At 39.9% G+C, this 27,141-nt stretch overlaps 1 protein-coding gene and 1 long non-coding RNA gene across 8 annotated transcripts in view; one reads left to right on the top strand and one right to left on the bottom strand.

Moving 5' to 3' along the window:
* LOC133648539 (intersectin-2-like) overlaps positions 1–27,141 on the bottom strand; it is a 99,640-nt gene that overhangs the window by 27,698 nt on the left and 44,801 nt on the right. For 3 of the 7 annotated variants that reach the window (XM_062044722.1, XM_062044720.1, XM_062044721.1), the window contains exons 3-24: positions 21,858–21,950; positions 21,702–21,765; positions 18,721–18,896; positions 18,458–18,658; positions 16,510–16,603; positions 9,421–9,563; positions 9,245–9,308; positions 9,021–9,158; positions 8,844–8,950; positions 7,736–7,998; positions 6,317–6,466; positions 6,099–6,239; positions 5,938–6,025; positions 5,720–5,859; positions 4,106–4,186; positions 3,290–3,795; positions 2,887–3,076; positions 2,562–2,734; positions 2,342–2,405; positions 1,142–1,371; positions 1,032–1,072; positions 792–958 (exon numbers count right to left, since the gene is read on the bottom strand). In XM_062044722.1, the coding sequence (XP_061900706.1) occupies positions 792–958; positions 1,032–1,072; positions 1,142–1,371; positions 2,342–2,405; positions 2,562–2,734; positions 2,887–3,076; positions 3,290–3,795; positions 4,106–4,186; positions 5,720–5,859; positions 5,938–6,025; positions 6,099–6,239; positions 6,317–6,466; positions 7,736–7,998; positions 8,844–8,950; positions 9,021–9,158; positions 9,245–9,308; positions 9,421–9,563; positions 16,510–16,603; positions 18,458–18,658; positions 18,721–18,896; positions 21,702–21,765; positions 21,858–21,950 (3,314 nt within the window). The remainder of the gene's footprint in view (positions 1–791; positions 959–1,031; positions 1,073–1,141; positions 1,372–2,341; positions 2,406–2,561; positions 2,735–2,886; positions 3,077–3,289; positions 3,796–4,105; positions 4,187–5,719; positions 5,860–5,937; positions 6,026–6,098; positions 6,240–6,316; positions 6,467–7,735; positions 7,999–8,843; positions 8,951–9,020; positions 9,159–9,244; positions 9,309–9,420; positions 9,564–16,509; positions 16,604–18,457; positions 18,659–18,720; positions 18,897–21,701; positions 21,766–21,857; positions 21,951–27,141) is intronic. The other 4 variants (XM_062044723.1, XM_062044725.1, XM_062044724.1 and 1 more) reach the window with 4 other exon arrangements.
* LOC133648542 (uncharacterized) lies at positions 604–7,725 on the top strand. The gene is made up of 3 exons (XR_009825887.1): positions 604–1,388; positions 6,293–6,519; positions 6,623–7,725. It is a non-coding gene; the product is annotated as an uncharacterized LOC133648542 (long non-coding RNA).

Raw genomic sequence — 27,141 nt, 5'->3', positions numbered from 1 at the left:
TTTATACCCAATCATGGCACCCACCTGTTCCCAATTTGCCTGTTCACCTGTGGGATGTTCCAAATAAGTGTTTGATGAGCATTCATCAACTTTATCAGTATTTATTGCCACCTTTCCCAACTTCTTTGTCACGTGTTGCTGGCATCAAATTCTAAAGTTAATGATTATTTGCACAAAAAAAAAAGTTTATCAGTTTGAACATCAAATATGTTGTCTTTGTAGCATATACAAGTGAATATGGGTTGAAAATGATTTGCAAATCATTGTATTCCGTTTATATTTACATCCAACACAATTTCCCAACTCATATGGAAACAGGGTTTGTAAGTGTATAAGAGTTCAGATAGAAGATTTCTGCTGTCATTGGTTGCAATAAGCGCAATATTTATGTGAGCGTGTTTGTTTCGTTACTGATTGCAGTTGATCCGAGGTCCAGCACACGTCCTCATTTAATGAGGATATTACACATCCATTTTGCACCCTTCTGTAAGAATTCTTACTGTACTTACTGTCACAAAGTACAGTACAGTTTAGAAAACGTTGCAGTATTACAATCTGACAACAAAATTGCATTTGTATCCAAATATTAGGGTTCTTTTTTAAAGAAAATTGTATGCATGCAAGAAAATAAGCTATGATTAATCATGAAATACACAAAACATTGTACTGACAGGTAAAAAAAAAGTTGGTTTTAAATAATAGAACCCCTTTAATACATTTAAGAAACAACAACATCTCGCCAATTATTATCTAACATAACTTATTCATGATAAAGTAAAATAAAATGTCACCTCTGGTTCCACAGGCCTTACATAGTTGGATGGAAAGACTCCGGTTTGGTCGCCAATGCATCCTCTCCACCACTCCCCTTCGTGCTCAGTCACCAAGACAACATCGCCCTCTTCAAAGGTCAGGTCGCCTGCTTCCGGGCTCTCGTACGTGTACAGGGCCACATATTCTGTTTTGGGTACAAACACGGAAGCGTCAGTCAGAGGTGGCTAAAAGTTGGAGCATCTGGATTGCTAACTTACCTTCAAGCTGAGTACAATCGCTGACATCCAGCGTGTCCATACTTTTAACAACAATAACAAAATGTGAACATAACAGAACATAACACATAGGAAGTTGTGTGTCTTCATACTCCACATTGCCGACCGCCTCAACAGTGACGCAGCTTCTGGGAAACCATCCCCGTGTCCCGTTAAGCTGCCCAAACCACCAGTCGCCCCTCTGCTGCAGCACGTTGATGACATCGCCCTGCGGCAAGCTGAGCAGCGCATTGTCGACGTCATCCGCGTCGAGTGGGAAGTGTGTTGCAGACGGGGCAGGCGACCATGGAGAGATGACCCGAGCCAGGACAGGTGCTGCAAACTGGAAGCGTAATGTGGGTGGGTGTTAATTAGTTATGTTTTGATTGACACGTTTGACTGTTATGTTTATTTTTTTAAAACTTATTAAAAAGTCCTTCTCCAGGCTTTGCTACACATCCTAAAATAAAGTCTGGAGCTCAGCCAAGCCACAGACGTTCTAAAAGGGAAACATCGCCTTCTTCAGGGACCTACCCCCGAGTTAAATGTATACGCCCGACACTTTTATAGAAAAGCAGGGTTTGCTACACATAATTCGAGCTTGGAGCTCTGCCAACTATCTTTTAGTCAGCTACAGACGTGGAGAGCTACACGCTCAATCATGTTTTTCCTCAGTGAATATGCTAACCCAGCATGATATTGCTGTTAAAATGCACTGTAGCTCACAGAGCTATGCGAGTGTTGCTAATGTTTAAGTCCTCCTGTTACGTTGTTGTATGTGATATATGGCGTCTATTACATTGGAGAAGTGCAGAGTTACAGTGTTTATGTAAAATGTGGATCAAGTGCTCAGTAGAGCTTTTTAGAAACACTTTGCTGAAGACAAACACAGCTCATTAGCATTAAAGCTACAGACACACAAAGCGGCATGCTCCTGGTAGGGCTTACTTAAAGCACTTTTAAACTGCTTTGATTTCAGACAACACACTTCCAATATACGATTGTGAGGCCTTTAATAATGCAACTGGTGCATTACCGCCACCCGCAGGACTGGAGTGAAACCATGATTACCCGGAATGTTATGTCTTGTTTTTTTCCCAATTTGCATCTGTTGTGACTGTGCAGGTGTACTTAATATTGTGTCTAGTGAGAACAGTAGAGCAAAAAATACATCAGATGTTATCTATTGGGAGAGAAAACAAATTGAGGAAGCTATGAATATAAAAGTAAGCTATGTGTGTGTGTGTTTGCAAACATAAGCAAACCACAATACATTTGAAAACCTAATTTACTACGCAGACTGTGCTTCTTACCTGGCTTATGTCCAACTGAACAGGAGGGACATCATCTTCTGTTATTTGGTAACCATCTGGGATTCTACGCATGAAGAAAAATAATTATGTCTCAAAAGTGCAAAAGTCATGGGACACGTAGCGGAAATGGAAGATGATGTTCACTGGCCAGTATCGGCTTTGACTGATTAATTATGTGATAAATGGGTGTGTTCCAATACTTGTGTCCACTTAAAAGTACCTGGAGTTTTCCAGCTGTGGCGGTTCAAGGAAGGATGGACAACAGGAGGCAGAGACAGTTTTAGGGGAGGCAGGGCCAGGGCATTTCTCAGCATAACTTTGAGGGAACCAGCCTCTGTTGCCACGGTAACTGCCGCACAGCCAACCGGGCTCGCCTTTAGTCTGCTCGTCCACCTGCGTGACGGACAAAGCCACTTTAGTCTTCGCAGTTAAGTGTGTGTGTGTGTGTGTGTGTGTGTGTGTGTGTGTGTGTGTGTGTGTGTGTGTGTGTGTGTGTGTGTGTGTGTGTGTGTGTGTGTGTGTGTGTGTGTGTGTGTGTGACAAACCTCTATGAGGCACTCAGCGTCAATGCTCAGCTCATCCTTGTTGCGAGCCAAGAACGAGTACAAGGCTTTATAAAGAGTCACCTTGGAGGATTTCTTCTTTTTCTCCTCTTCTTCCTCCCTTCTTCTTCTCTCCTCTTCCTCCTGCTCCTTTTCCCTTTTTTTCCCCTCCTCCTCCTCCAGCTTTGCCCGCCTGCATTAAATAAATGGATTCAATTGGTCTCCTGTCATATAGAGGACTTTTGTTTTGGCAATAGGTTGCTAAAAACTGCAAAAAACCCTCCGTAATATAGGAGATCTTTGACTGGCAAACATATCTATTGTGTTTTAATATACAACTCTAATTATGACTATATCAAAAATTTGAACATTTGAATTGGAAGATATGGCGGATACTTGCATATACCTAGCCTCCGCTACCTCTTCCTCCTTCCTCCGCTTTTCTCGTTCTTCGTCTTCTTCCTTCCTCTGCCTTTCTCGTTCCTCCTCTTCTTCCTTCCTCTGCCTTTCTCCTTCCTCCTCTTCTTCCTTCTTCTGCCTTTCTCGTTCCTCCTCTTCTTCCTTCCTCTGCCTTTCTCGTTCCTCTTTTTCCTCTTTCCTCCGTCTTTGTCGTTCTTCCTCTTCTTCTTTTCTCCGCCTCTCTTGTTCTTCCTCTACCTTCTTCCTCTGCCTTTCCCGTTCTTCCTCCTCTTCCCTTCGCTGCCTTTCCCGTTCCTCCTCTTCTTCCCTCCGCTGCCTTTCTCGTTCCGCTTCTTCCTCCTTTCTGTGTCTTTCTCGCTCCTCTACCTCCTTCATTTTCCTTTCACGCTCCTGTTCCTCCCTGCGTATTTGCAGCTCCCACAGCTTCTCCTCCTTGACCCTGTACAGGTTTTCCAGAACAGACTGCTGCTTGGCTTGCTTCTCTCTAAGTTCCTGAGAGAATAGAAGAGTACACAATAATACGGCTTACACTTTGTGCACAAGATCGATCAAAGAAATATATTTCTTCGACAATATATATTCATTATGTATTTTAAAGTGATGTGCGTGCGTGCGTGTGCGTGTGTGTGTGTGTGTGTGTGTGTGTGTGTGTGTGTGTGTATTACCCTGATCCTGGCTAGAATACAAAAACTAAGAATGATTTCATTGGAAAATAAAAATAAGGATGCAACATGGCAGCATTAGGAAGAAAGGAAAAGATGGAATAGCAAAAGAAAGAATGTAGGAGAGTGAGACCGATAACCTTGATGAGTAGGAAAAGCTGACGGAGACAAGCCAGCAGAGACAGAAGAGCCCGTAGGAGACAATCATCCATGTCCTCAAGCTGATGATGATGATGATAAAGACAATAAGGAATCACAAGTATGGACGGATGAAAATTTATAATAATAAAAATGATAGGTGGGAATTAAAGATGCATCCAGGTTGCAAGATGAAGAGGAAAAAGGAGAAGAAGTTGAGAGAGTTAAGAAGTTAAAAGCAGGGAGAGAAGTTTCACACAAAAAAAAATTAAATGTATCACAATTTAAAGTATTAAACACGGATTGTACTTTATAATTGTATGTCATTTGAAAAGTGTATTTTGCGAGCCAAACAATATCGATTGATGTCAATCCAACCTTCACTTATTGTTTGTGTTTACCATAAAAAAACAAAACAAAACAAAATCCGATTGATTGATAAATCAACATGTGTGTTTTTACGTGTGTGTTTGTTAAACACAAAAATAAGAAGTAGACCTAACAATTTCCTACATTTTCATTTGTTTTGTTTTAATAATCAGCAGTATGAAACCAGTTCACATAAAAATATGCAGTGCCAGTCAGAAGTGTGGACACCTTCTCACTGAATCTGAGGAAGTGCGTTGGTAGCGCTAAGGTCCTTTTTTTGTGAAATATAACCTAATTGCCATCATTGTCTTATTATAATGTTTTTGACTGTGTGACAATTATATTTTGTTAAAAAAAACACGTATCGATCAGTATATGTTTAATTGACCAAAGACGATGGGTGTCGATCCGATACAGGAGCCTTGAATATTGGCCATAACCAATATTGACCCAATATGATAGCAGGAATTATACATACAGTCCTTATTATTTTGTAGTGTTAACACTAATCTATTTGTTACTACACTTCTGGAATGGACCTACGCTGTCTTTAAATGGAAGTGTAGTTGTAACTTGTTTTTTTGCAACACCAAATGGCCACAATAATTGATCAAGTTAGACTCATTGTGCAGTAAGTTGATTGATGTGGACACAATTGTTACTTGATATTTTCTAATACACTTCTGCCTTAGAGACTTTGTGTCTGGAAGTAATATGTAACTATAATTATTTTATACTTGTTTATATTAACAAATGTAGTATTTTAGACTGCAATATTGTTTAATTAAGGACATATAGTACATATGTCTAGCTCGTGCGCTATTGTGTGTTTAGCTGATGTGTAGCTGCTAGCTTCTAATAGCCTATAGACTAGCATGTTTACCTTTTGTAAAAAAACAAAAACCTACCGGTAGTATGCTTATTGGAGAACATTAGATGCTAACTAGCTGTCCAGCTTTGCACAAGTAAACGCGCTGCAGGACTGCTTGTATCTGAAGATTTTAGATGCAAGCCAACGTAATCCGATGCTTGATTTTTGTTGTTGTTATCGGACGAATATCCGATATCAATATCGGATCTGGACAACCCTGTCAAAAGCAGTATGTCTTTCGTCGATTAGTCTTACTAACATAGTATACTTAGAACTGGTTGACATAGTATAGTGAATAAATAGTAGTAAAAATAACTAAAGAAGGAGGTGTATCTTGTATGATAAAACAGCATTACAACTAGGAATAAGCACTCACCTGCAGGTCCTTGTTGTACTGCTTCATCTGGGCCAGCTTGTCTGTGCTTTCTTTTTCCAGAGCGTCGAGCTGGTCCTTCAGTTTCCGACAGTTGGCACCTTTGTCGGCCACGTTCACGGCCAGCGAGGCCAACGTTGCCGCTGTAACACCCCAAAGAGTATCAGTAAAAAAAACGTTCAGTTTTAAAAGTCAGCACAAACGTATTGACTTGTACTTACATGGGATTTTGTTGAGGTTCATGTTTCTCAGCTTCTCAGTCAGCTTCTGCTGCTCTGGAACCAGCAGAGAGAGCTTCTTCTGCCATTCCTGAAGGAGGCACACAAACACAACCGTTATTTTCCAGCCAGTGTAAAACGTATTATCAAGAAGTCATCCCGACCTCAAATTGAAGCTGCAGGGTGTTGATCTCCACGATGCGTGCGTCTCTCTTCTGATTGATGAGGTCCACTTCCGCCTTCTGGATCTTTCTCTTGCTTTGAGCGTCTCGGAGGTGGTCGGAGATCTGTTTGTGCTTGTTGCCCTGAGAGAGGAACGGACAAATGAACCTGAGCGAACCATCTGCTTCCTCGGTAGCACCGCCAGATGATAAAGTCTCACCACAGCCTCCAGCTCCAACTCCAGATTCTTCTTTTTGGCTCGGAGCTGTGAGATCTCATCCTGCTCCCCTTCTCGCCTCCTGATCAGCTCTTCCTTCTTGCTGCGCTCCCATTGCTCACGACCCTGACGCTCCAGCTCCTGCTTGGCTGCCTGCAGGGAGAAGGAGACAATAGTGTAGACAGTGAACTTGGATATTCTTTCAGGTAGTCAGTGTACAGCTCATATAGCAGAATAGATGTTTTATCAACACACTATTCCACATTCACACAAGTAGTATTCTAATTATTATTCTGCCTTTTTTTTCAGCTGCCTTCTCCTCAACATTTTTCCACTATCTACACATTCCACTCATCCTTACCATTCAAATGTAAATATTTGGACCCTAAGCTAAAATTTGATGGCCATATTATAAAAATGACTAAAACCATAAAAATAAATATAAACAGTTTCAGGCTAATTAAATCTTGTTTATCTGTTCAAGCTGCACAAGTTTACATGCATGCAATGATTTTATCCCATACTTTGTCTTATTGTGCCATGGTCTGGGGACAGGCCAGGAGACGTGTAGTGAAGCCTCTGTTGTCATTATATAAACAATCACTAAAGATATTTGACCAACAACCAATGAAGCATCATCACGGCCATATTACCCAAAAATATAACGTGATGAGTTTTGATCATTTTATAAATTTCTCATTTTTAAAAGCTATTTTTAAGTGTCTTAATGGATTAGCCCCTGATGTGATGTGTCAAAAAAAATACAAAGATACAGTAGTGAAGGTGTGCAGACTCGAGCTGCAGTCGGTGTGAGCTGTAGAGTGAAAAGGTGCCGGACGACTCCGGGTCAGTCTGCGTTCTCAGTGAAGGCCTCACATCTGTGGAACTCTTTGCCACTGGAGTTAAAGTCACAGTCGGACATTAAACTTTTGTCCACAAAACTGAAAAAGTGGTTTAAGGAAAATCAGAAGTGTGAGCACTAGAACTGGATGTAGTATGGACAAATGGGGCCAATTATTTTTAATGTGTTTTGATTTTTGTACTTGTCTTAATCCTTTTGTATGTGTTTTACACTTTTCTCAACTTTTTCTTAAAGCCTAACCAAGGACAAAGGTTGCAAATTAGCCTGTGGCTAGAAGTCTTATGTACTTTGACATCGGTTACCTATGTGTATCAATGTTTAATTGTACTGTCCCTGTCAAATAAATACATGAATGATTGAATTAATGAAACTAACAACATTCAAAGTCCCCCAAAATTCCTGTTTTTTTCTCCAGAATTCCCACCAGTTCTAGTTTTATGTTGTATTTTCTCTTGAGAATATATACTGTAATAAAATTGTAAGATACTGCATAAATACATCCTCATAAACTACAGTTGGGATACATTGTGTTCGCCTACAACCATCTACTTTTTTCTTACCTCCTTTTTCTCCAGCTCCCTCAGCCTTTCCTCCTCCCGTTGCCTCTCCATCTCCCGCTGCCTATCCAGACGCCGCTCCTCCTCCAGCCGCCTGCGATTCTCATGCTCCCGGGCCTCCCTCTCCCTGCGTTCCTGAGTCTCACGCTCCTCCCTGGCCCTCCTCTCACGCTCCTTCCTCTGCGTTTCCTCCAGGGCCTGACGCCGCTTCTCTAGCTCGGCACTGCCTCGGGCAAAGTTCTCCTTCAGCCTGTCCTCAAAGGATACTGAAGTAATTCAGAAAAAAAACTTTTAATATATCTTCTCAAGGGACAAATAATACAGAAAGTAAACTCGGATATACTTTGGAGTAGTCTGTGTAGAGCTTGTATATCAGCATAGATTAACTATGAACACATTATTGTCTAAGGAGCTGTGAACATAAGTAAGCTGCACAATTAATGTGACACACTAAGGTAGCGGTAGCATCATAGTCTGGGATAGCATGAGTGCTGCCAGCACTGGGAGGGACGCGGTTCACTACCCCAAAATAGGGTCTTTCATGCAGATGGCCGTTTAACTTGGAATTTGCCTAAAAATTTCAAAGAAAGTGTTCCAAAATCTACAATATTAAAGAACATTTTTGTGTGTGCTTTTTTTCTCCCTACAAACGGTATCTTAATAGGCTAACAAGGAAAATAGTTACTATTAGCAACAACTTTTTTGCACTTGCATCACAATTTACTCCAACAAAAATTCACTTGTATTAAAGTTAAAGTACCACTGATCACACACACACTAGGTGTGGTGAAATTACCCTCTGCATTTGACCCATCCCCTTGTTCCACCCCCTGGGAGTTGAGGGGAGCACTGAGCAGCAGCGGTGGCCAAGCTCAGGAATCATTATTACTCATACAGTATTTAAAAGTTTTGTGGAGGGAAAATGTTATCTCTGAAGGATTTCTTCATATCAAAATGACTTCATAAAGTGACAAATCATTCAGAATCGGAAAAAATGTAAGGTTGTAGAGTGGCCTGAATGCATATTTAATTTCATTAGTGCAACATGTTAGTGAGAAATCTAAGGTACATCCGAGTAATACAATTCTAAAGACGATTGAAGGCAACATACCGCTGCTTTTGCTCTTCTGCACGGGTTCTGCCTCCAGCGGGTCGACTAAAGAGGGACTACTGTAATGTCCGGTACCGTTAACAAGCTCACTGGGCCTGATTCCTCCTCTGCAATCAGAATTCACACATGTCTTTGTGTACAGTTTAATATCAGAGGAGTACAGTCGATGTGTGGTACCTGAGAGGAGGCGGCACCAGGTCTTGGGGCAACGTGAGCGGCAGCGGGCGGCCAGTTTTAGCCATGTCCACAAGGTGCATGGCCAGGATGAACTCGTCGGCTCGCAGCTGGCCGTCCTTGTCCACATCCGCGAGGTTCCTGAAATGATGCACACAACAAAGTATATAGATGCACACAAGTACCTACACAGTTCTCATCCTCATCATGAATAATATTTTCCTCACCAAATTGTAGCCAGCTGAGTCTGCGTCAGATTGGATGCAATCAAAGCGTTTCTCACTTGAGGCCCTGTATAAAAAATATTTCCTGCAGCGACCTTTTTTTTTTTTTTTTTTTTTTTTTGCTGCACAACTTTTCCACTTAAGCATTCAGGCTGTAATTTGTTTTTTATAGTGCATACCTGACAAGTAGCCACTCATGAGCTTATCCAGTGTGTTGAACTGCTGCCGGTACTTAAGTCTGGAAGCTTGCGGCACGGCCCAGTCACTCGAAGACGTCTTGGGAGAGTTGCTGGCTAGCGAGGTGGTGGAGGAAGAGTTGGAACTAAGAACACACACAGAGAAATTATTCATCATTTTTGACACATTTTGCCCATCTAGCATTTGTATTAACAATGGCATGTTTTACAGTCATAATAATAATAACAAAAATAATAATAACTATTAAAATAGTACAAATAAAAAGATTTTGCGGGCCACCCCCTCATATTTGTCATTATTCTTATTATTATTGTTATTAACAAAATGTAATCATAACTTTAATAAAATTAATAATTGTTATAAAAAATGTATTATAATTAATAACATACATTATAAAATAAAACTACTAAAATAAATCATTCTTTATTTATAATAATAATAATAATATAAAATAATCTGAGAGGGTGGCCCGCAAAATCTATTTATTTTTTCGTATGTGACCCCCTTGTGGAAAAGGTTTAGACCAGGGGTCTCAAACTCGCGGCCCGCGGGCCAAATGCGGCCCGCCGGACGCTAGTTTGAGGCCCCCGCCTTGATATGAAAGTTTAATGTTAGTGCGGCCCGCGCGAGTTTGACATGGATGCTGTATGGTATCATGTACCCAGAAATGACAGCTTAAAGCTGTGTGCACACCGGACACAATTGACACGATTTTGTCCCGCCCATACGCGAGCGAGCCCGCCTGTTTTGCTTTTTCTCTCATCATCCATGACTGAGATCACCACCATCACTGCGCTGTACTGCTCTGAAAGTCCGAAGCTCCGCTGTCATTTCTGGGTACATGATACCCTCTGGAGGCGTCACATTCTCCCTAGTTCTCCCTATAAACGTGCATTTTTTTCACACTGACAGGCTCAGATAGTTACAATAAGTGTCCGACAACATACTAGAAAGGAGAAATGAACGTATGTCTACCTTTAGCTTGAGATCGCTGTTTGTTGTTGTTCTGCTGCTGTGTGGACTAAAGGGGTGTTCACAGCAAAAGCGACAAAAATAATCGCAAAATACTCAAAAATACTCCCATGGTCAGTAAACGGCCGCCGGTAAACTGTGGGTTTTTCCCCCAGTTCTCTCCTTCAGTGCTGCTGCTCTGAGCCGGCTGCCTGCCAGCTAGCAGTGGTTCAGTCCTCCGGTCCAGTCCCGCGAAAAAAATAAACAACCTCCGGTCTGCATTGACTTTGTATGTAATCTCGTCGGTTTTCCCCCGGTTCTCTCCCTCCGAAACTCCCGGTCAGGTAAACCGCCAGCGAACTCCGGTCCAGTCCCATTCCCCCGGTCAGGGGAAGTTCACAGGGGATTCACCGGCTCTCTCCTCCCGGTCAGTAAACAGGGGATTCACCGGCTCTCTCCCTCCAGAGCCGGCTGCGAAACATAAACTCTCCTGGTCGTTAAACGGTTGTCGGTAAACTCTGTCTTCCATAAACTGCAGCGGGCACAGCAGCCTGCAGGACACCGCACAGGACCTGTGTGCAGTAACGTTATGAGACTCTCCACACTGATTGGCTCTCGCAACAAACAGCGATCTCAAGCTAAAGGTAGACATACGTTCATTTCTCCTTTCTAGTATGTTGTCGGACACTTATTGTAACTATCTGAGCCTGTCAGTGTGAAAAAAATGCACGTTTATAGGGAGAACTTATAATATAAATATTAAACGGCCACCACAAACACTTTGTGTTTCCATGGTTTCTGACGTTCAACCAATCACTAACTGTGCCGTGCTCGACGTCATATGCAGGCGCAGGACCCTGAGCCAATCTGGTACCAGCGGAAATTACGTTCTTTGTACGTCAGCTAAACACTAAAACTTAAACTTCAACACAACAGCGATACCTAGTGAAATTATATATTACACAGCCCCAAACATGTCTTTCTCAAAGCCTGCAGTGAAGAGAAAGGTTGGTGATGAGCACAGACAATTTCAGGAAAAGTGGGAAATTCAGTATTTCTTTGTGGAGCACAGGGGCACTCCGACGTGTCTTATTTGCACAGAGAAAGTTGCGGTGCATAAGGAATACAATTTGAAACGTCATTACACAACTAGACATGCTGAGGACTATGCAAAATACCAGGGAGATGAGAGAGCCAACCGAGTTGCCAATCTTAAAACATGTCTACTGAAGCAACAAGATTTTTTTAAGAAAGTAACCAAAGAGAATAACGCAGCAGTCGAAGCTAGCTATGTGGTTAGTGAGATGATTGCTAAAGCAGGAAAGCCATTTACAGAAGGTGAATTTGTCAAAAAGTGCCTGTTACAGGCTGCAAGTATTGTCTGTCCAGAAAAGAAAGGTCAGTTCAGCAACATCAGCCTTTCTGCCAACACCGTGGCAGAGCGCATTTGTGACATGTCAAGTGACATTTATGATCAACTGTGTGAGAAAGCAAAATGTTTCAGTGTATACTCAGTCGCTCTTGATGAGACCACAGACATCACTGACACTGCCCAGCTCGCAATATATGTCCGTGGTGTTGATGACAATTTTGAAGTGACAGAGGAGTTGCTCACAGTAATGCCAATGCATGGCCAGACCACCGCTCAGGAGATATTTCACCAGCTGTGTGATGCCATTGAGAATGCCGGTTTTTCATGGAAGAGATTTGTTGGGATAACAACTGATGGAGCGCCATCAATGACAGGGAGGAAAAATGGACTGGTGGCACTTGTTCAAAAAAAACTGGAAGAGGAGGGTGTGGAGGAAGCCATAGCTCTGCACTGCATTATCCATCAGCAGGCCCTTTGCAGCAAATGCCTGAAATTTGACAACGTGATGTCTGTTGTTGTGCAATGCATCAACCACATCAGATCCAGGGGCTTAAAACACAGAAGGTTCCGTGCTTTTTTAGAAGAAATGGAGTCAGAATATGGGGACGTGCTTTACTTCACCGAGGTACGTTGGCTCAGCAGGGGAAACATGTTGAAGAGATTTTTTGAGTTGAGAGCAGAAGTGAAAGTCTTCATGGAGAAGAATGGGGTGGCTGTTCCTGTGTTAAGTGATCCTATATGGCTCATGGACTTAGCTTTTCTTGTTGATGTCACGCATGAGCTTAATGTACTGAACAAGAGGTTACAAGGCCAGGGGCAACTTGTCAGTGCTGCCTATGACAATGTGAGAGCATTCTCCACAAAACTTATGCTATGGAAAGTTCAGCTATCTCAGACAAACCTTTGCCATTTCCCAGCATGCAAGGCACTTGTGGATGCAGGCACACCATTCAGTGGTGAGAAGTATGCTGATGCCATTTTGAAGCTACAGGAGGAATTTGACCACAGATTTGCAGACTTCAAGACGCACAGAGCCACATTTCAAATTTTTGCGGACCCCTTCTCCTTTGATGTGCAAGATGCCCCTCCTGTGCTTCAAATGGAGCTCATTGACCTGCAGTGCAACTCTGAACTCAAAGCCAAGTTCAGGGAGGTGAGTGGAAGAGCAGACAAGCTTGGGCAATTTTTGAGAGAATTGACTCCCAGCTTCCCTGAGCTTTCCAGAATGTTCAAGCGGACCATGTGCCTTTTTGGGAGCACGTACTTGTGTGAAAAGCTCTTCTCCACCTTGAACTTCAATAAGTCCAAGTACAGGACCAGACTTACTGATGAGCATCTTCAAAGTCTACTGAGGGTCTCAATTGCTTCCTCCCTCAAGCCAAATGTGGCTCGGCTATGCGAGAGGAAGCGCTGCCAGACCTCTAGCCAAAAGTAGGCAAGAGAAGCCATGTTCAGAACAGTTCATGTTGAAAGTTTCATTAATGTTCATGTTAAAGGTTAAATAACTGTTAATACTGTTAATTTGAATCTGAAAAAAAATAATTTCTCTACCCACCAACTATATGTGGTTTCTTAAGTTTTTCTTATTTGCTGTTTTATTATTATTTTATTTATTTATTACTGATTGATTGATTTATTTTCTTTATTCTTTATTTGTTTATTTATTTTTTCATCTTATTTTGTGTAGAAAATTAAAAATTAAGATATTTGAGAACAGTGGAATGTTTTATCAGAGCTTTTCTTGTGGAAAACCGGAACCAAAGCACTGAAAAAGTGTAGGGTATAGCAGAAGCAAAAGCATTGAAGACAGTTTTTTTTTTCTTTTTTTTTCTGTTTTTAATAAATGCGTTTTTTTTGTTGAAAACCTGATGCGGCCCAGCCTCACCCAGACCCTAGCTCCAGTGGCCCCCAGGTAAATTGAGTTTGAGACCCCTGGTTTAGACTGTGTTGTTTAGACTAACATGTAATAATAATAACAATACTTATAGTACTATTCACACTAAAGTAGTATAATACTACTACTACTTGTAACATCAATAACAACAATAATAAACTATATTAACTTGAATTAATTAATGACTATTTGTTTGTATTTTTGGAAATATGATAACCCATTTGTAATGAATAAGCTAAACTGTTTTACAATGCCAATAATAAATCATTTAATTATTTGTCAACTATTATTAAGCTGAAGCCGGAAGAAAAAGCCACCCTACACTATGTACAGTGGCTGAGAAGGGCAAAGGTGCAACAGAGATGATCCAAAATTAAAAACACACATACACCATAAAACAAATGCAAAGGAAAATACTGCAATCACATTAACTCAGCAAGTTTTTGGTCCTGCACACCTGGCAGCACAGCTAATTTCTGTTGGTGCTGAATTTCCCCCAGGGATCAATAAATTACTTTCTATTCTATTCTATTGTATTCTATTCTAGAATTTAGTCTCAAGCAAATGGTTTTGTGTGCGTCTTTGGCATTTGCATCATTTTCCTTTTGCAATTGTTTTTATTTTTATTTTGTGGCATTTATTTGATGGCAGCCTTTTTAATTTTATGGCATTTTCCCGTTGTATTAGTTTTATGGGGCTCTAAGTGTTTTTAGTGCAGATAATTTCTGTGTTTGGAGCATTTGAACGTGCTGCCACATTTGCCACTGTCAACCACCGTACTGCACACACCCATGTGCGCACACTTTTTGTGGTTAAGTTACTAAAACAATGCTTCAGGAGAAACTACAATGAAATAGGACAAGGATCATATGAGAAGTTCCAATAGTAGGACCACAATAGTCAGGGTGAGTAGTGGCTCCTCCCTGTTGCCTCAAGACTTTCATTTTATTGTCTCCTAAAATGGGGCTGAACCCCTTACTAAAAGTCTAGGAACAATCATAGACTGTACTGTATGATATAAAAACTGCATAAATGATACATCTGCCTTGCAGCTGCCGCTGACATGCTTTGGTTGGCCATCCTGACATGAGGTAATTTTCTTATGTACAGTATATACTGTAAATGCATCACACAAAGCAGTGAAATCAGATACAAGCTCCAACCTGTTCCCCAATGACACAAAATAACCCACCAAGGAGGATCGAGGACATTAGATACTATTGTCAAACAAAAAAATGCTTTCCCCTTTGTCACATAGTCCTCTCAGCTACTTTTGTACATTTCCACTTCACTGTCGGGTAAAAAAATAATGAATGATTACAGGTAATGCGGATTGTAGCCACAGTATTGTACAGTACTGTAATGTGGTCTACGAGAGGATTATAATGTAAATTCCTGTTCTGCTCTGTTTAACCTTCCTGTTGGAACATGTGAATTGTTTATTAAAAAAAAGAAAAAAGAAAAAAAAGAAAAGAAGGCTCCTCCTGTTCTCCGATTCTGTCTTGCCGTACAATTTTAATTCTCAACTCCTTGCTGAAATGTTTTTGGAAAGACACGTTTACCTCACAATACAAAAAAAGGTCAAAAGTATTTACCTTTGTATAAGAAGCATGGTTCATTCTACCAAATTGCTGCAGTTTGCTTGTTTTAACTCTCAAAATAAAAGTACATTTCTGTCTTTTTTCAACTTTAAATCTGATAATACACCTATTAAACTACTCAAAATGTGAATTGGCCCATCTAAGGCATGTTATTTCCTTTTTAAAAAGGTTCCTGAGGCAATAATGTCATAATTGAGTAACAGGACTGAAAATAACTTTAGCATAAAATCCTTATATACACTACATGAAATACAGTGGAACCTCGATTTACACACCCCTCTAATTGCAAACTTTTCGCTTCACAAACTTTTGGATCGGCCCAAGCATGCCTCCGTGTGCGACCCATGTCTTTGTGTATCAACGCTTCATTTAGTTATTAATTTTCGTGCCTGCAGACAAAAACACACTCATTTCCTGCACAAGAAACACTTACGTATCAGCGCTTCAGTATGTGTGCCTTTTGTGCGTCTATCCCTTTTTGACTAGTTTTGTTCATTTTGCTAACTCAAAATGAGTTTAGTGTGGAAAAAAGGAGTGAATCCCTGTGCATTAAAAAAAAAAAAAAGAATATTTGGAGGAGTACTGTACACTAATGGTGCTCGCAAGTATGATTGCCAAGGACTGACAAAGCAGTAACTTACTTTTTCATGCTCTAGCTATGACAATATTCAATGTATTGTATTGTATGTATTGTATACCAGGGTCAGGCCTAGAACCAATTAACAGCAATATACGAGGGTTTACTGCAAACAAAAAATAAATGAGTGAATTTAATTTTGTTCTTCCCGTGTTCTGCAGAGGATCTAAATAAAGCAACTTCCTGTGGACCATGTTACTTGTAGAACATTCCACATTTTTCAAAGGGGTGTGTTCGGGTAACAGGACTGAGTGAAAACCCAGGGACGACTAAAGTGTGAATTCTAACTTACTTTTTTTTTTTCAAAGGAAATTAACTTTAAGTATAGTTGGGCTAAAAGGTAACAACCATTTCTAAAGGGTTGACATTACTATATGTCATAGTAAAGTCTAATTTTAGGATGCATTGACAGGGAAAAAAAATGCTATTTTTCAAGTTACTTTAAATCATCTTTGAAATTGTATTTATGAAATATGCACTCAGATCAATGTGATGAATTCAAACAATGCATTTTACAGTTAATTTTATCGTGCCTTTATACATTTATTTTCTTTGGGAATGCCGCACATACATTTGGTTTATTTATCTTAATGGTGCTTTTATTTCTGGTCTCACCTGCTGGATCCAAGGTCTAGAAGAGAGTTGGTTTTGGACATGCTGTTGGGTGGTGAAAACGTCACCGGAGAAGAGAAACTCGAGAGAGGAAGGCCTGCAAAACACATTACGTAGATTTTAATACCTTACTGTTTGTTTTAGTTGTGAGCAGGATTGTACCAAGAATATTACATGTATTTATTTATTGCATTTTACTTTTATTAATATTTGTCGACAATTCTCCACAAAACAAATGCATGAATGTTCAAAACAACAATTTTGGTGCCATTTTAGTTTACTTTAAAACCCTTTAAATAGCTTCAAAGCATGTCTTCGTACACGTGCCAATCTCAATAACAACACGCTGCTTTCTTATGTAATCAGACGGTCAGCTTTGAACGCGTGCATGCCTAATCTTATCTCCTCGCGCTTGATACAGCCTCAGCATAAAGCTCTCCAGATGCAAGGTTAGCGGCGTGTGAGTTGACACTCGGCTCATTATAAACCGGTCGTTTCAGAGCTCGGATATTGCACTTGAAGATATGCCAGAAATATGAACCGGGGTGCGGCCAAAGGACAGTTGAGGATGCGAGACGCAGGCAAAATATGCTAAAGTGAATAAAGTCCATACAGATGCCAGCAGCTGTACTTGATAGCAATGGCATCTGATAGATAAAATTGAGTCATTGCAATAAATGCAAGTCGACAGTGTGTTGATGAGTAGTCACGACTCTGTGTGTCTATCTTTTACTCCTTAACTAAAGCACTCAAAAAAGTGAAAATGCGGCAAAACATACACCCTTTGTTGCCAGTGATATTATTTTATTAGTTTTCTGACTAATACACCACAGGGTGGCGCTTTTCTTAAAACTAAAGTTTCCCATCCCCCAGTCAAAACTCAAATGGGACAGAATGAAATGTGTCATTAATTAATTACAATTGGAATTAAATACATAAATGTGTATTAAATTAGTCATTAATTAATTTAAAATATAATGGTATGTATTTTACAATTAAATTATAAATTTAAATATTGAATGTATTATTAAATTAATTATTTCAGAATTGAATTATTTGTTTCACAATTTAGTAAATTATTTTACAATTGCATTATTTATTTCGTATTTTCATAACATTTCTAATCATTTCAAGATTCAATTATTCAATTAATTGTTATCGGCCCTCTGTCAGTGGGCGCATCCTAACACCTTATTGGTTAATCGGCAGCAAGGTCTAAAATATCTACCACCAACTCCTGAAAAAGTATATCTTCCTTAGCCGCCATGTTTTAAAATTCTTCTAGTTCAGACCAAAGCAATAATTGCACTATATTCCTGTTAGCCTCGCCCAGTGATTTTGATGGGGTGAGTTTGAAAGATAAATGCTGCCATACAAAGATGAAATAACATACTAAAACATTGAAATAATTACTTAAATCATGATATAAATATCTAAATTTTGACATAAATTGAGACATTTAGGTATATGCGAAAGAAGATGGATGGATGGATGGACATTTAGGTAATTATTTAAAGATGTATTTTTTTATTTTTTATTCTATCCCCTTTGACCCTCCACATGTAAAATCAGTGGTGTATACAATGTTTTTGGTCGAGGGAAAGAACTAATTTGGGTCTATTGCAGAAAATGTTCAATCTAATCTAATGAAAATTGTACAAGACCTTATATAAAAAGTAATAGTTAAGTGTTTATTTTTAAGTTTTTCATCTAATGTATGATAATAAATTAAAGCGTTTACTGGATTAGGTTTAAGGTGTTTTATCCTTAAACATAATCAAGTAAATGCTTTGATTGGTTGACAGAGAATAGTCACGTAAGTGTGATCATGGGAATTGTTTGTATGAGGGTTTATGAACCATAATGAACTGCACCAACTGGTAACCCAAACATCTGCACCCAAAGGGTTAATCCCCCCACTTGGTCCAGTGCGGCGCCCATCAGAACCAACCTGCAGCGTTAGGAACGCGCAGTGGACTGAGGAGGTTGACGTTGTAAAATCCGCCGTTTCCCAGCGAGGTGATGAGAGGCATTGCGGTCATTGGCGTGGGAGCCAGGGGTCGCATGAGGGTGTTAGCCGGGATGGGTGTTAGCATGGGCATGGCAGACATGGACGACATGCCAACTGACAGGTTTAGCAAAGAGCCCATTCCTGCAAGGAGGACATGGAGGTTTAAAGATGGGGGGACTCAGTTAGTTTTGCTTGACGCTTACCAAAGCGGGCGGACGAAGGGACGGGGGAGACTGAATTCGCAAAAGTAGGCTGCTTCATGACAACAGGCAGGGTTGAGGGTAAGTTCCACCCCTGCAGTTTGAGCTTGATGAGCTTCATGGCGATGGAGAACTCCTGTCTGTCCATCTTGCCGTCGCTGTCCATGTCGGCCAGGTTCCTATGGGGTTGGGGAGTAGGTGGGGGATCATATTAAAAATAAGAGACATTGCACCAACATTTTTATTTTATTAAATTGTCACTGGATTCAGGGGGAAGACATTACCAGTTGTACTAATCTGTGGACATGTAGAAACACTGATCAACTACAGGTGGAGCACATAAAAGTCCCACTGGATGGACACTTTTATATCTTTGTGAAGACAGCGCATGATATGCTGCTACATCCAACTCAGAGTGTCAAAAGTGGACATTAGACCAGGGGTGTCAAACTCATTTTAGATCGGGGGCCACATGGAGAAAAATTTACTCCCAAGTGGGCCGGACTGGTAAAATCACGGCACGATAACTTGGGCGGCGTGGCGAAGTTGGTAGAGTGGCCGTGCCAGCAATCGGAGGGTTGCTGATTACTGGGGTTCAATCCCCACCTTCTACCATCCTAGTCACGTCCGTTGTGTCCTTGGGCAAGACACTTCACCCTGGCTCCTGATGGGTGCTGGTTAGCGCCTTGCATGGCAGCTCCCGCCATCAGTGTGTGAATGTGTGTGTGAATGGGTGAATGTGGAAATACTGTCGCTTTGAGTACCTTGAAGGTAGAAAAGCGCTATACAAGTATAACCCATTTTTCATTTATTTATAACTTAAAAATAAAGACAACTTCAGATTGTTTTCTTTGTTTAAAAATAGAACAAGCACAATCTGAAATTGTACAAATCATGTTAGGTTTTTTTTTTTATAATTACTTGTTGCGGTTAATAGAATATATACTTTATTTGTCGTTATTTATATTTTTTTAATAAATTATGTGATAATGTTCATCAGTCAACTCATTGGTGTTCATTTTCAATCTATCAAGATAACAAAACGATATCAAACTCAAATTGCAGTATATTATTTATGTAGTTTGATCATTTTCTCGACTGATGTACTAACACAGGGGTCACCAACGCGGTGCCCGCGGGCACCAGGTAGCCCGTAAGGACCAGATGAGTAGCCCGCTAGCCTGTTCTAAAAATAGCTCAAATAGCAGCACTTACCAGTGAGCTGCCTCTATTTTTTAAATTGTATTTATTTACTAGCAAGCTGGTCTCGCTTTGCTCGACATTTTTAATTCTAAGAGAGACAAAACTCAAATAGAATTTGAAAATCCAAGAAAATATTTTAAAGACTTGGTCTTCACTAACTGACAAAGAAACAGATAACAGATTTGGTGTCCAATTCAAAGTGTGACATGATTTATCTAAAAATTTGAGAGTTGACTTCTGTATTTTACATGAGTTATTATTTGTACAAACATGGTGCAAAGTAATTCATGATTTGTTAAAAAATGTTAGTGGCTATCTAGTTAAAATGGGATATTGTGATTTCACAAGACTGTCTTAGAAGTGATCATTTGAAAATGTTCAATTTGAAAAATGTGCACTTAGAGAAAATATAAAAATAAAGTGTTGATATTGATATTTATCTGTTTCCATATATATTTATTGTGAGAAATCATTAAGTTGATCAGTGTTTCCACAACGATAAATATCATTAATTATTAATAATAACATAGAGTTAAAGGTAAATTGAGCAAATTGGCTATTTCTGGCAATTTATTTAAGTGTGTATCAAACTGGTAGCCCTTCGCATTAATCAGTACCCAAGAAGTAGCTCTTGCTTTCAAAAAGGTTGGTGACCCCTGTACTAACATCATGTTTTTTTTTTTGGTTCATATGCAGCATCATCTACAAAGATACAAATAATTGCTATTGCAACATCCAGTGGACACATTTAGAACAGCTGTTTCTATCATTCAAAAATTTCAGGTTAATTTTTATACTTAGCAAACTCATCCCGCGGGCCGGATAAAACCTGTTCGTGGGCCTGATCCGGCCCTCGGGCCGTACGTTTGACACCCCTGCATTAGACAGTTCACGATTTCTATGTCACGGAAAATATAGCGTCAAGACACTACATGATATGTTGCTTGCTTCTATGCTACTAAGGAAGCGGTTAGAGTGTCCGCCCTGAGATCGGTAGGTTGTGAGTTCAAACCCGGCCGAGTCATACCAAAGACTATAAAAATGGGACCCATTACCTCCCTGCTTGGCACTCAGCACCAAGGGTTGGAATTGGGGGTTAATTCACCAAAAATGATTCCCGGGCACGGCCACCGCTGCTGCCCACTGCGCCACTCACCTCCCAGGGGGTGAACAAGTGTGATGGGTCAAATGCAGAGAATAATTTTGCCACACCTAGTGTGTGTGTGTGTGTGACAATCATTGGTGCTTTAACTTTAACATGACATTAAAGCTAAAATGTGCACAAATCTGTGGAGAAATAATGCCACTATTGTATGTTGCATGATCAAACTATGAAAGGAGTACATACAAAAGTCATGCTGGCTGAAGTAAGTGTTAAAACAGTGCTGCTTTCTTCCTTGTTGAACAATATCTTACAGCTAATCTTATCAATCAATCAATCAATCAATGTTTATTTATATAGCCCTAAATCACAAGTGTCTCAAAGGGCTGCACAAGCCACAACGACATCCTCGGTACAGAGTCTTATGTCATGGAATGTTGTGAAAATACAAGTCAAGACAATACATGATGTCGCGTGATGCTGAGCTTCACTGAACTCAGGAATAAGACATAAAGCCAATATTATATTCTATATTTACGTCGCACATTACAATTCTTTGATGTCACGGACAAGACAGTGCATGATACGTTGCATGCTGCTATGCTTCACTTACATCTTACTGAGGAAAAAGACATGCTGCTTGCTTAGATGCGTCACAAAAGCTATGACATCAACTCACCAGATTTCAGCCAGGACAGGCGGCGGCAGGCCCGACTGCAGGAAGAATCCCCTGGCTTGCTCGCCTGTAAACAGACATCAAGGGGTCATAGACTGTTCCGGAAAGCGGCCAAGTGTATTACTAAGGACATGACAAGAACTCCATTAATTGAATTACCAGAGACATAGCCTGAGACGGGGGCGAAGGTGTCAAACTGTTTGTCGTGTTTGCCTCGCTCCTCTGGAGTGATGGCCCACATGCTGGCTCCACCTGGACAACAAAACATGAAGAATATTTTGTCAGCTTTAAGACAAAACAACAAAATGTGGACAAAGCTAATGGGAAACCTCTTAATCAATATCTAATATCTGTTGCTGAACTCGGGAGATAAGAAGACATTCAATGTTGTGGAAATAAGAGAAAGGCACTACATGATATGCTGCTTGCTGCTATGCTTCACTGAACAATTGACCCAAAATTCAGTGTACAAATAGAGGTCCTATAATGACTTCACTACTTTGTTGTCCATGGAATTGCCATAGAAATAATCTTTTTTATTCAAGACACTGCATGATATGCTGTTTGAAGCATTGCAGAAAAAAATGAAAAAAAATGTCCACAAATCTGCATCACACTATTAAATGATGGACATAGCAAATAAATCTCATGCTGGACGGATTCACTTAACACTCACACGTTACCACACTTTGTCACTGTCAAGACAGCACATGATATGCTGCTTGCTGCTATATTCTCCTTGCTCAACTCAGAAGAAAAACTGTTTTAATAAACTTTGGAAGACAAGAGAAACGTAGACATTTGATTAAAAATGTGCACAATTCCTGGGGAAAATAGAGGCACTATGATGGCCTCACTAATCGCTTTATAAAATGGCCACAGAAATCAGCTTCTTTATTTAGAAAACTGCATGATATACTACTTGAATCATTGCAGGACAAAACATGTCCGCAAATCTGCGTCACATGATCAAACTATGGAAAGAGTCCATAAAAATCATGTTTGCTGGATTTTACGTCACATAACGATACTTTGCCAGTGTCAAGACAGTGCATGATATACCACTGCCTTACCCTCCTTGCTCAACTCAGAAGAAAGAAAAAAAGATATATGACCAGAAATTGTCATGATTGATGTCAAAATAGAAATACAAGTCAGGACAATGCAGGACAGCAAATGAAAAGGTACCTAGGCAACTTTAAAGGGAAACTGCACTTTAAAAAAAATAATTTGCCAATCATTCAAAATCCTAATGTGAGACATGCACACATACAGTCGTGGTCAAAAGTTTACATACACGTGTAAAGAACATAATGTCATGGCTGTCTTGGGTTTCCAATAATTTCTACAACTCTTATTTTTTTGTGATAGAGTGATTGGAGCACATACTTGTTTGTCACAATTTACATTCATGAAGTTTGGTTCTTTTATGAATGTATTATGGGTTTACTGAAAATGTGACCAAATCTGCTGGGAAAAAAATAGTCATACCTACAGCAAAGTTAATTCAAGTTAAAGTACCAATAATAAGTACCAATAATTTCACCACTAGGTGTGGTGAAATTATCCTCTGCATTTAACCCATCACCCTTGATCAACATGTCCCTTGGCAAGTTTCACTGCAATAAGGTGCTTTTGGTAGTCATCCACAAACTTCTGGCAAGCTTCTGGTTGAATTTTTGACCACTCCTCTTGACAAAATTGGTGCAGTTCAGCTAAATTTGTTGGTTTTCTGACATGGACTTGTTTTTCAGCATTGTCCACACGTTTAAGTCTTTGGGAAGGTCATTCTAAAACCTTAATTGTAGCCTGATTTAGCCATTCCTTAACTACGTTTGACGTGTGTTTGGGGTCATTGTCCTGTTGGAACACCCAACTGCGCCCAAGACCCAACCTCCGGGCTGATGATTGATTGAAACTATTATTAGTAGATTGCACAGTGAAGTACATATTCCGTACAATTGACCACTAAATGGTAACACCGAATACGTTTTTCAAATTGTTTTAAGTCGGGGTCCACTTAAATTGATTCATGATACAGATATATACTATCATCATAATACAGTCATCATCACACAAGATAATCATCAAAGTATATATTTGTGGGATATGGAGGGGGGGGGTTATGTTTGGTTGGTATCAACACTTCAGTCATCTACAATTGCATCATCAGAGAAATGGACATTGGAACAGTGTAGGACTGACTTTGTAGGATATGTACAGCAAGTAGTGGACACAGAGAGAGAGAGATCAGAAAGTATAAGAAAAAGTGTCTACATTTGAATATTTACATTTGATTATTTACAATCCGAAGAGGTATGATGTGGAAGGGAGGGTGTTAGTTTAGGGTTGAAGTTGTTTGGAGGTGTTCTTGATTTTAGGTTGTCCTGAAGAATTTGGAGGTAATCCTCCTTTTTCATTGTCCCATTTACTCTCTGTAAAGCACCAGTTCCATTGGCAGCAAAACAGGCCCAGAGCATAATACTACCACCACCATGCTTGACAGTAGGTGTGGTGTTCCTGGGATTATAGGGCTCACCTTTTCTCCTCCAAACATATTGCTGGGTAATGTGGCCACACAGCTCAATTTGTGTTTAATCTGACCACAGAACTTTCCTCCAGAAGGTCTTATCTTTGTCCATGTGATCAGCAGCAAACTTTAGACGAGCCTTAAAGCCTTCTGGAGCAAGGGCTTCCTTCTTGCATGGTAGCCTCTCAGTCCATGGCGATGCAAAACATGCTTGACTGTGGACACTGACACCTGTGTTCCAGCAGCTTCCCATTCATTGCAGACCTGCTTTTTGATGGTTCTCGGTTGACTCTTGATCATCCTGACCAATTTTCTCTCAGCAGCAGGTGATAGCTTGTGTTTTCTTCCTGATCATGGCAGTGACAAAACTGTGCCATGCACTTTATACTTATCAACAATTGTCTGCACAGTTGCTCTTGGGACCTTAAGCTGCTTTGAAATGGCTCCAAGGGACTTTCCTGACTTGTTCAAGTCAATTATTAGTTTTTTCAGATCTGTGCTGAGTTCTTTTGACTTTCCCATTGTCGCGTTTGTAACCGAGTCTAATGACCGCATCACATGAGCCCTATTTAAATGGGCTCAGAGAAGTCAACAGGTTTCGTCAATCATACTCACTCACATGAAGTTAAGAGGCCATGCCATGAAGCTAATTTGATTTGATTGTAACTTTTCTACATCACCAAAATTGATCATGTATGTTGCTGTATGTATACTTTTGACCCAGCAGATTTGGCCACATTTTCAGTAAACCCATAATAAATTCATAAAAGAACCAAACTTAATGAACGTTTTTTTGTGACAACCAAGTATGTGCTCCAATCCCGCTATCACAAAAAAATAAGAGTTGCAGAAATTATTGGAAACTCAAGACAGCCATGACATTATGCTCTTTACAAGTGTATGTAAACTTTTGACCACGACTGTATGTTTTTCTTTTTTTATGCGATCAAACTCTTAAATAGTCGTCATTGACTGTCAATGGGAAAAAACGCAAGGAAAAAGGCTCTGTTTTTACTACTGGAGTTTTTGATCATTTTGAAGTGTTTTTGACCACTGATTGTAATCACAGCCACATGAAAGTAGCTGGCATCTTTAAACTGCTCTTGGTCCGGGGAGAGGAACAGATTTGCTGAAAAAAGGCGAATTGGAAGAGCCGTTAGCTTGGCGAAGCGGTTGCCTAGCAACCAGAAACTAAACTGAGATTAAACTGCGAGAGTTCGAAAATCTTTTGAAGTGTTTCTGACCACACAGGGCGATCTCGGTTGATGGGCTGACACCTGCAGTTGATCTCTGAATGGCGCAAGGTTTGAATTTGTTAAAATATACAAGTTAAAAGTGCCGCAAGTCACTAAAGAGGCAACTGACGTCAGCGAGCTGCTACGATGTCAAAAGCTATAAAAAAAAAATATTTTATCCCAAAACCTTCGGGGTCATCTGGATCAAATTGAGTCTCTGGATACAAGACAAGAAGGGAAACAAAACTTGAAGTTCCAACAAATAGATGACCTGAAAAAAGACCTGGGAGCAGACCTGGAAAGAGCCACATTAGAACACAGAGAACATCTGAGAAGTCTGCAGAAAAATATAGAAAGTCTGCAAACCAAGAATAACAACACAAAAAGGGAATTTCAGGAGCTCCAGGAGATGGTGGTGAATCTCTTAAAAAAAAACAATGCATCAAAAGGTTAAGATTTTTCCAGAGGAAAATATTGCAGTGAAACAAGATAACATCATTCTGAGGAATATCATAGATAAAATGGATCTGGATAAATTAAGGAATGATATCATTGTGACACAGCACCAAATTAAACCAAGATCCTACGCGCAACAGAAAATAATTTAGAAGCACTGCTATAAAAAACTTAATTTAGATCCCCTCGGCCCTCCTGTCTTCTTCTACGATGTTTTACCTGCAAACCCAAGTCTTGTAAAACTGCTTCCAGGTAAACTAGTTTTAAGCCCCGCCCACAGGCAACCGCCTTCAACATCAAATCACTGCTAATAATTTGAAACCATAAAAAAGAGAGAAGCGAATGTGAAAAAGGGAAAGATAAAATTAAAAACCTGTGAAACACACAACAATAATAACAGTGTACAAAAAAATATGAAGGTTGGCACTGAAAACATGTCTTGATACAAAAAAAATATCTACCAAAAACATAGTATTTTTTCAATTTCAATGTTTGTATTTATTTGTTGCCAAAACTTGTTTTGGTGCAAATTCAACTTTTTCTCCAGTGTTAATTTTTTTTTCCAGATATGAAATCTTACTAGCATTGTTTTGGCTCACTATATTGCTAAGAGCTAAACAAGGTATACGAACTAAGAACATAATAAAACAAACACTTACTGCACGATGTCTGCTCCCACTAGAATGCTGACTGATGGGATATTCATATCTTCTCATTTGGATGAAAACATTAATCATATTCCTCATGCAGGTTTCTTTTTTTTTTTTTAAAGTGCCGCAAACAATTGCCTTTTCGTGTCTTTCTCGCCATCTCCATATATAAGTTGAATGTCAAAGTTGACCAACTTCTTCATTTATGGCCACATCCTTCTACTACTAGGTAACCAAAACAAAGCGCAAGCTCAGAGGGGACAGGGCGTTCTCTGTTGCGGGTCCCAAACTCTGGAACGATCTCCCTCTCCATGTGAGACAGGCCCCTTCTTTGGCTATTTTTAAGACCCTTCTTAAAACCCATTTTTATTCACTGGCTTTTAACCCAGCATGAGACTTTAAACTGTTTTTAGCTTTTAACTTGTTTAACTGTTTTTAACTTTTTAAACTGCTTTTTATCTAACAAATCGTTCTTTGGGTAATTTGCATTTGCTTTTTCAATGTGTATTTTTATTTCTGTTTTAAATGTTATTTTTTAGTCTGTCCTTTGCCTCTATTTCTTTGTGGTGTAC

The sequence above is a fragment of the Entelurus aequoreus genome, linkage group LG04 (assembly GCF_033978785.1).
Source record: "Entelurus aequoreus isolate RoL-2023_Sb linkage group LG04, RoL_Eaeq_v1.1, whole genome shotgun sequence".
Classification (NCBI taxonomy): domain Eukaryota; kingdom Metazoa; phylum Chordata; class Actinopteri; order Syngnathiformes; family Syngnathidae; genus Entelurus; species Entelurus aequoreus.
The sequence above is the reverse complement of the archived record's forward strand: the minus strand, read 5'-3'. Positions and strand labels throughout refer to the sequence as shown.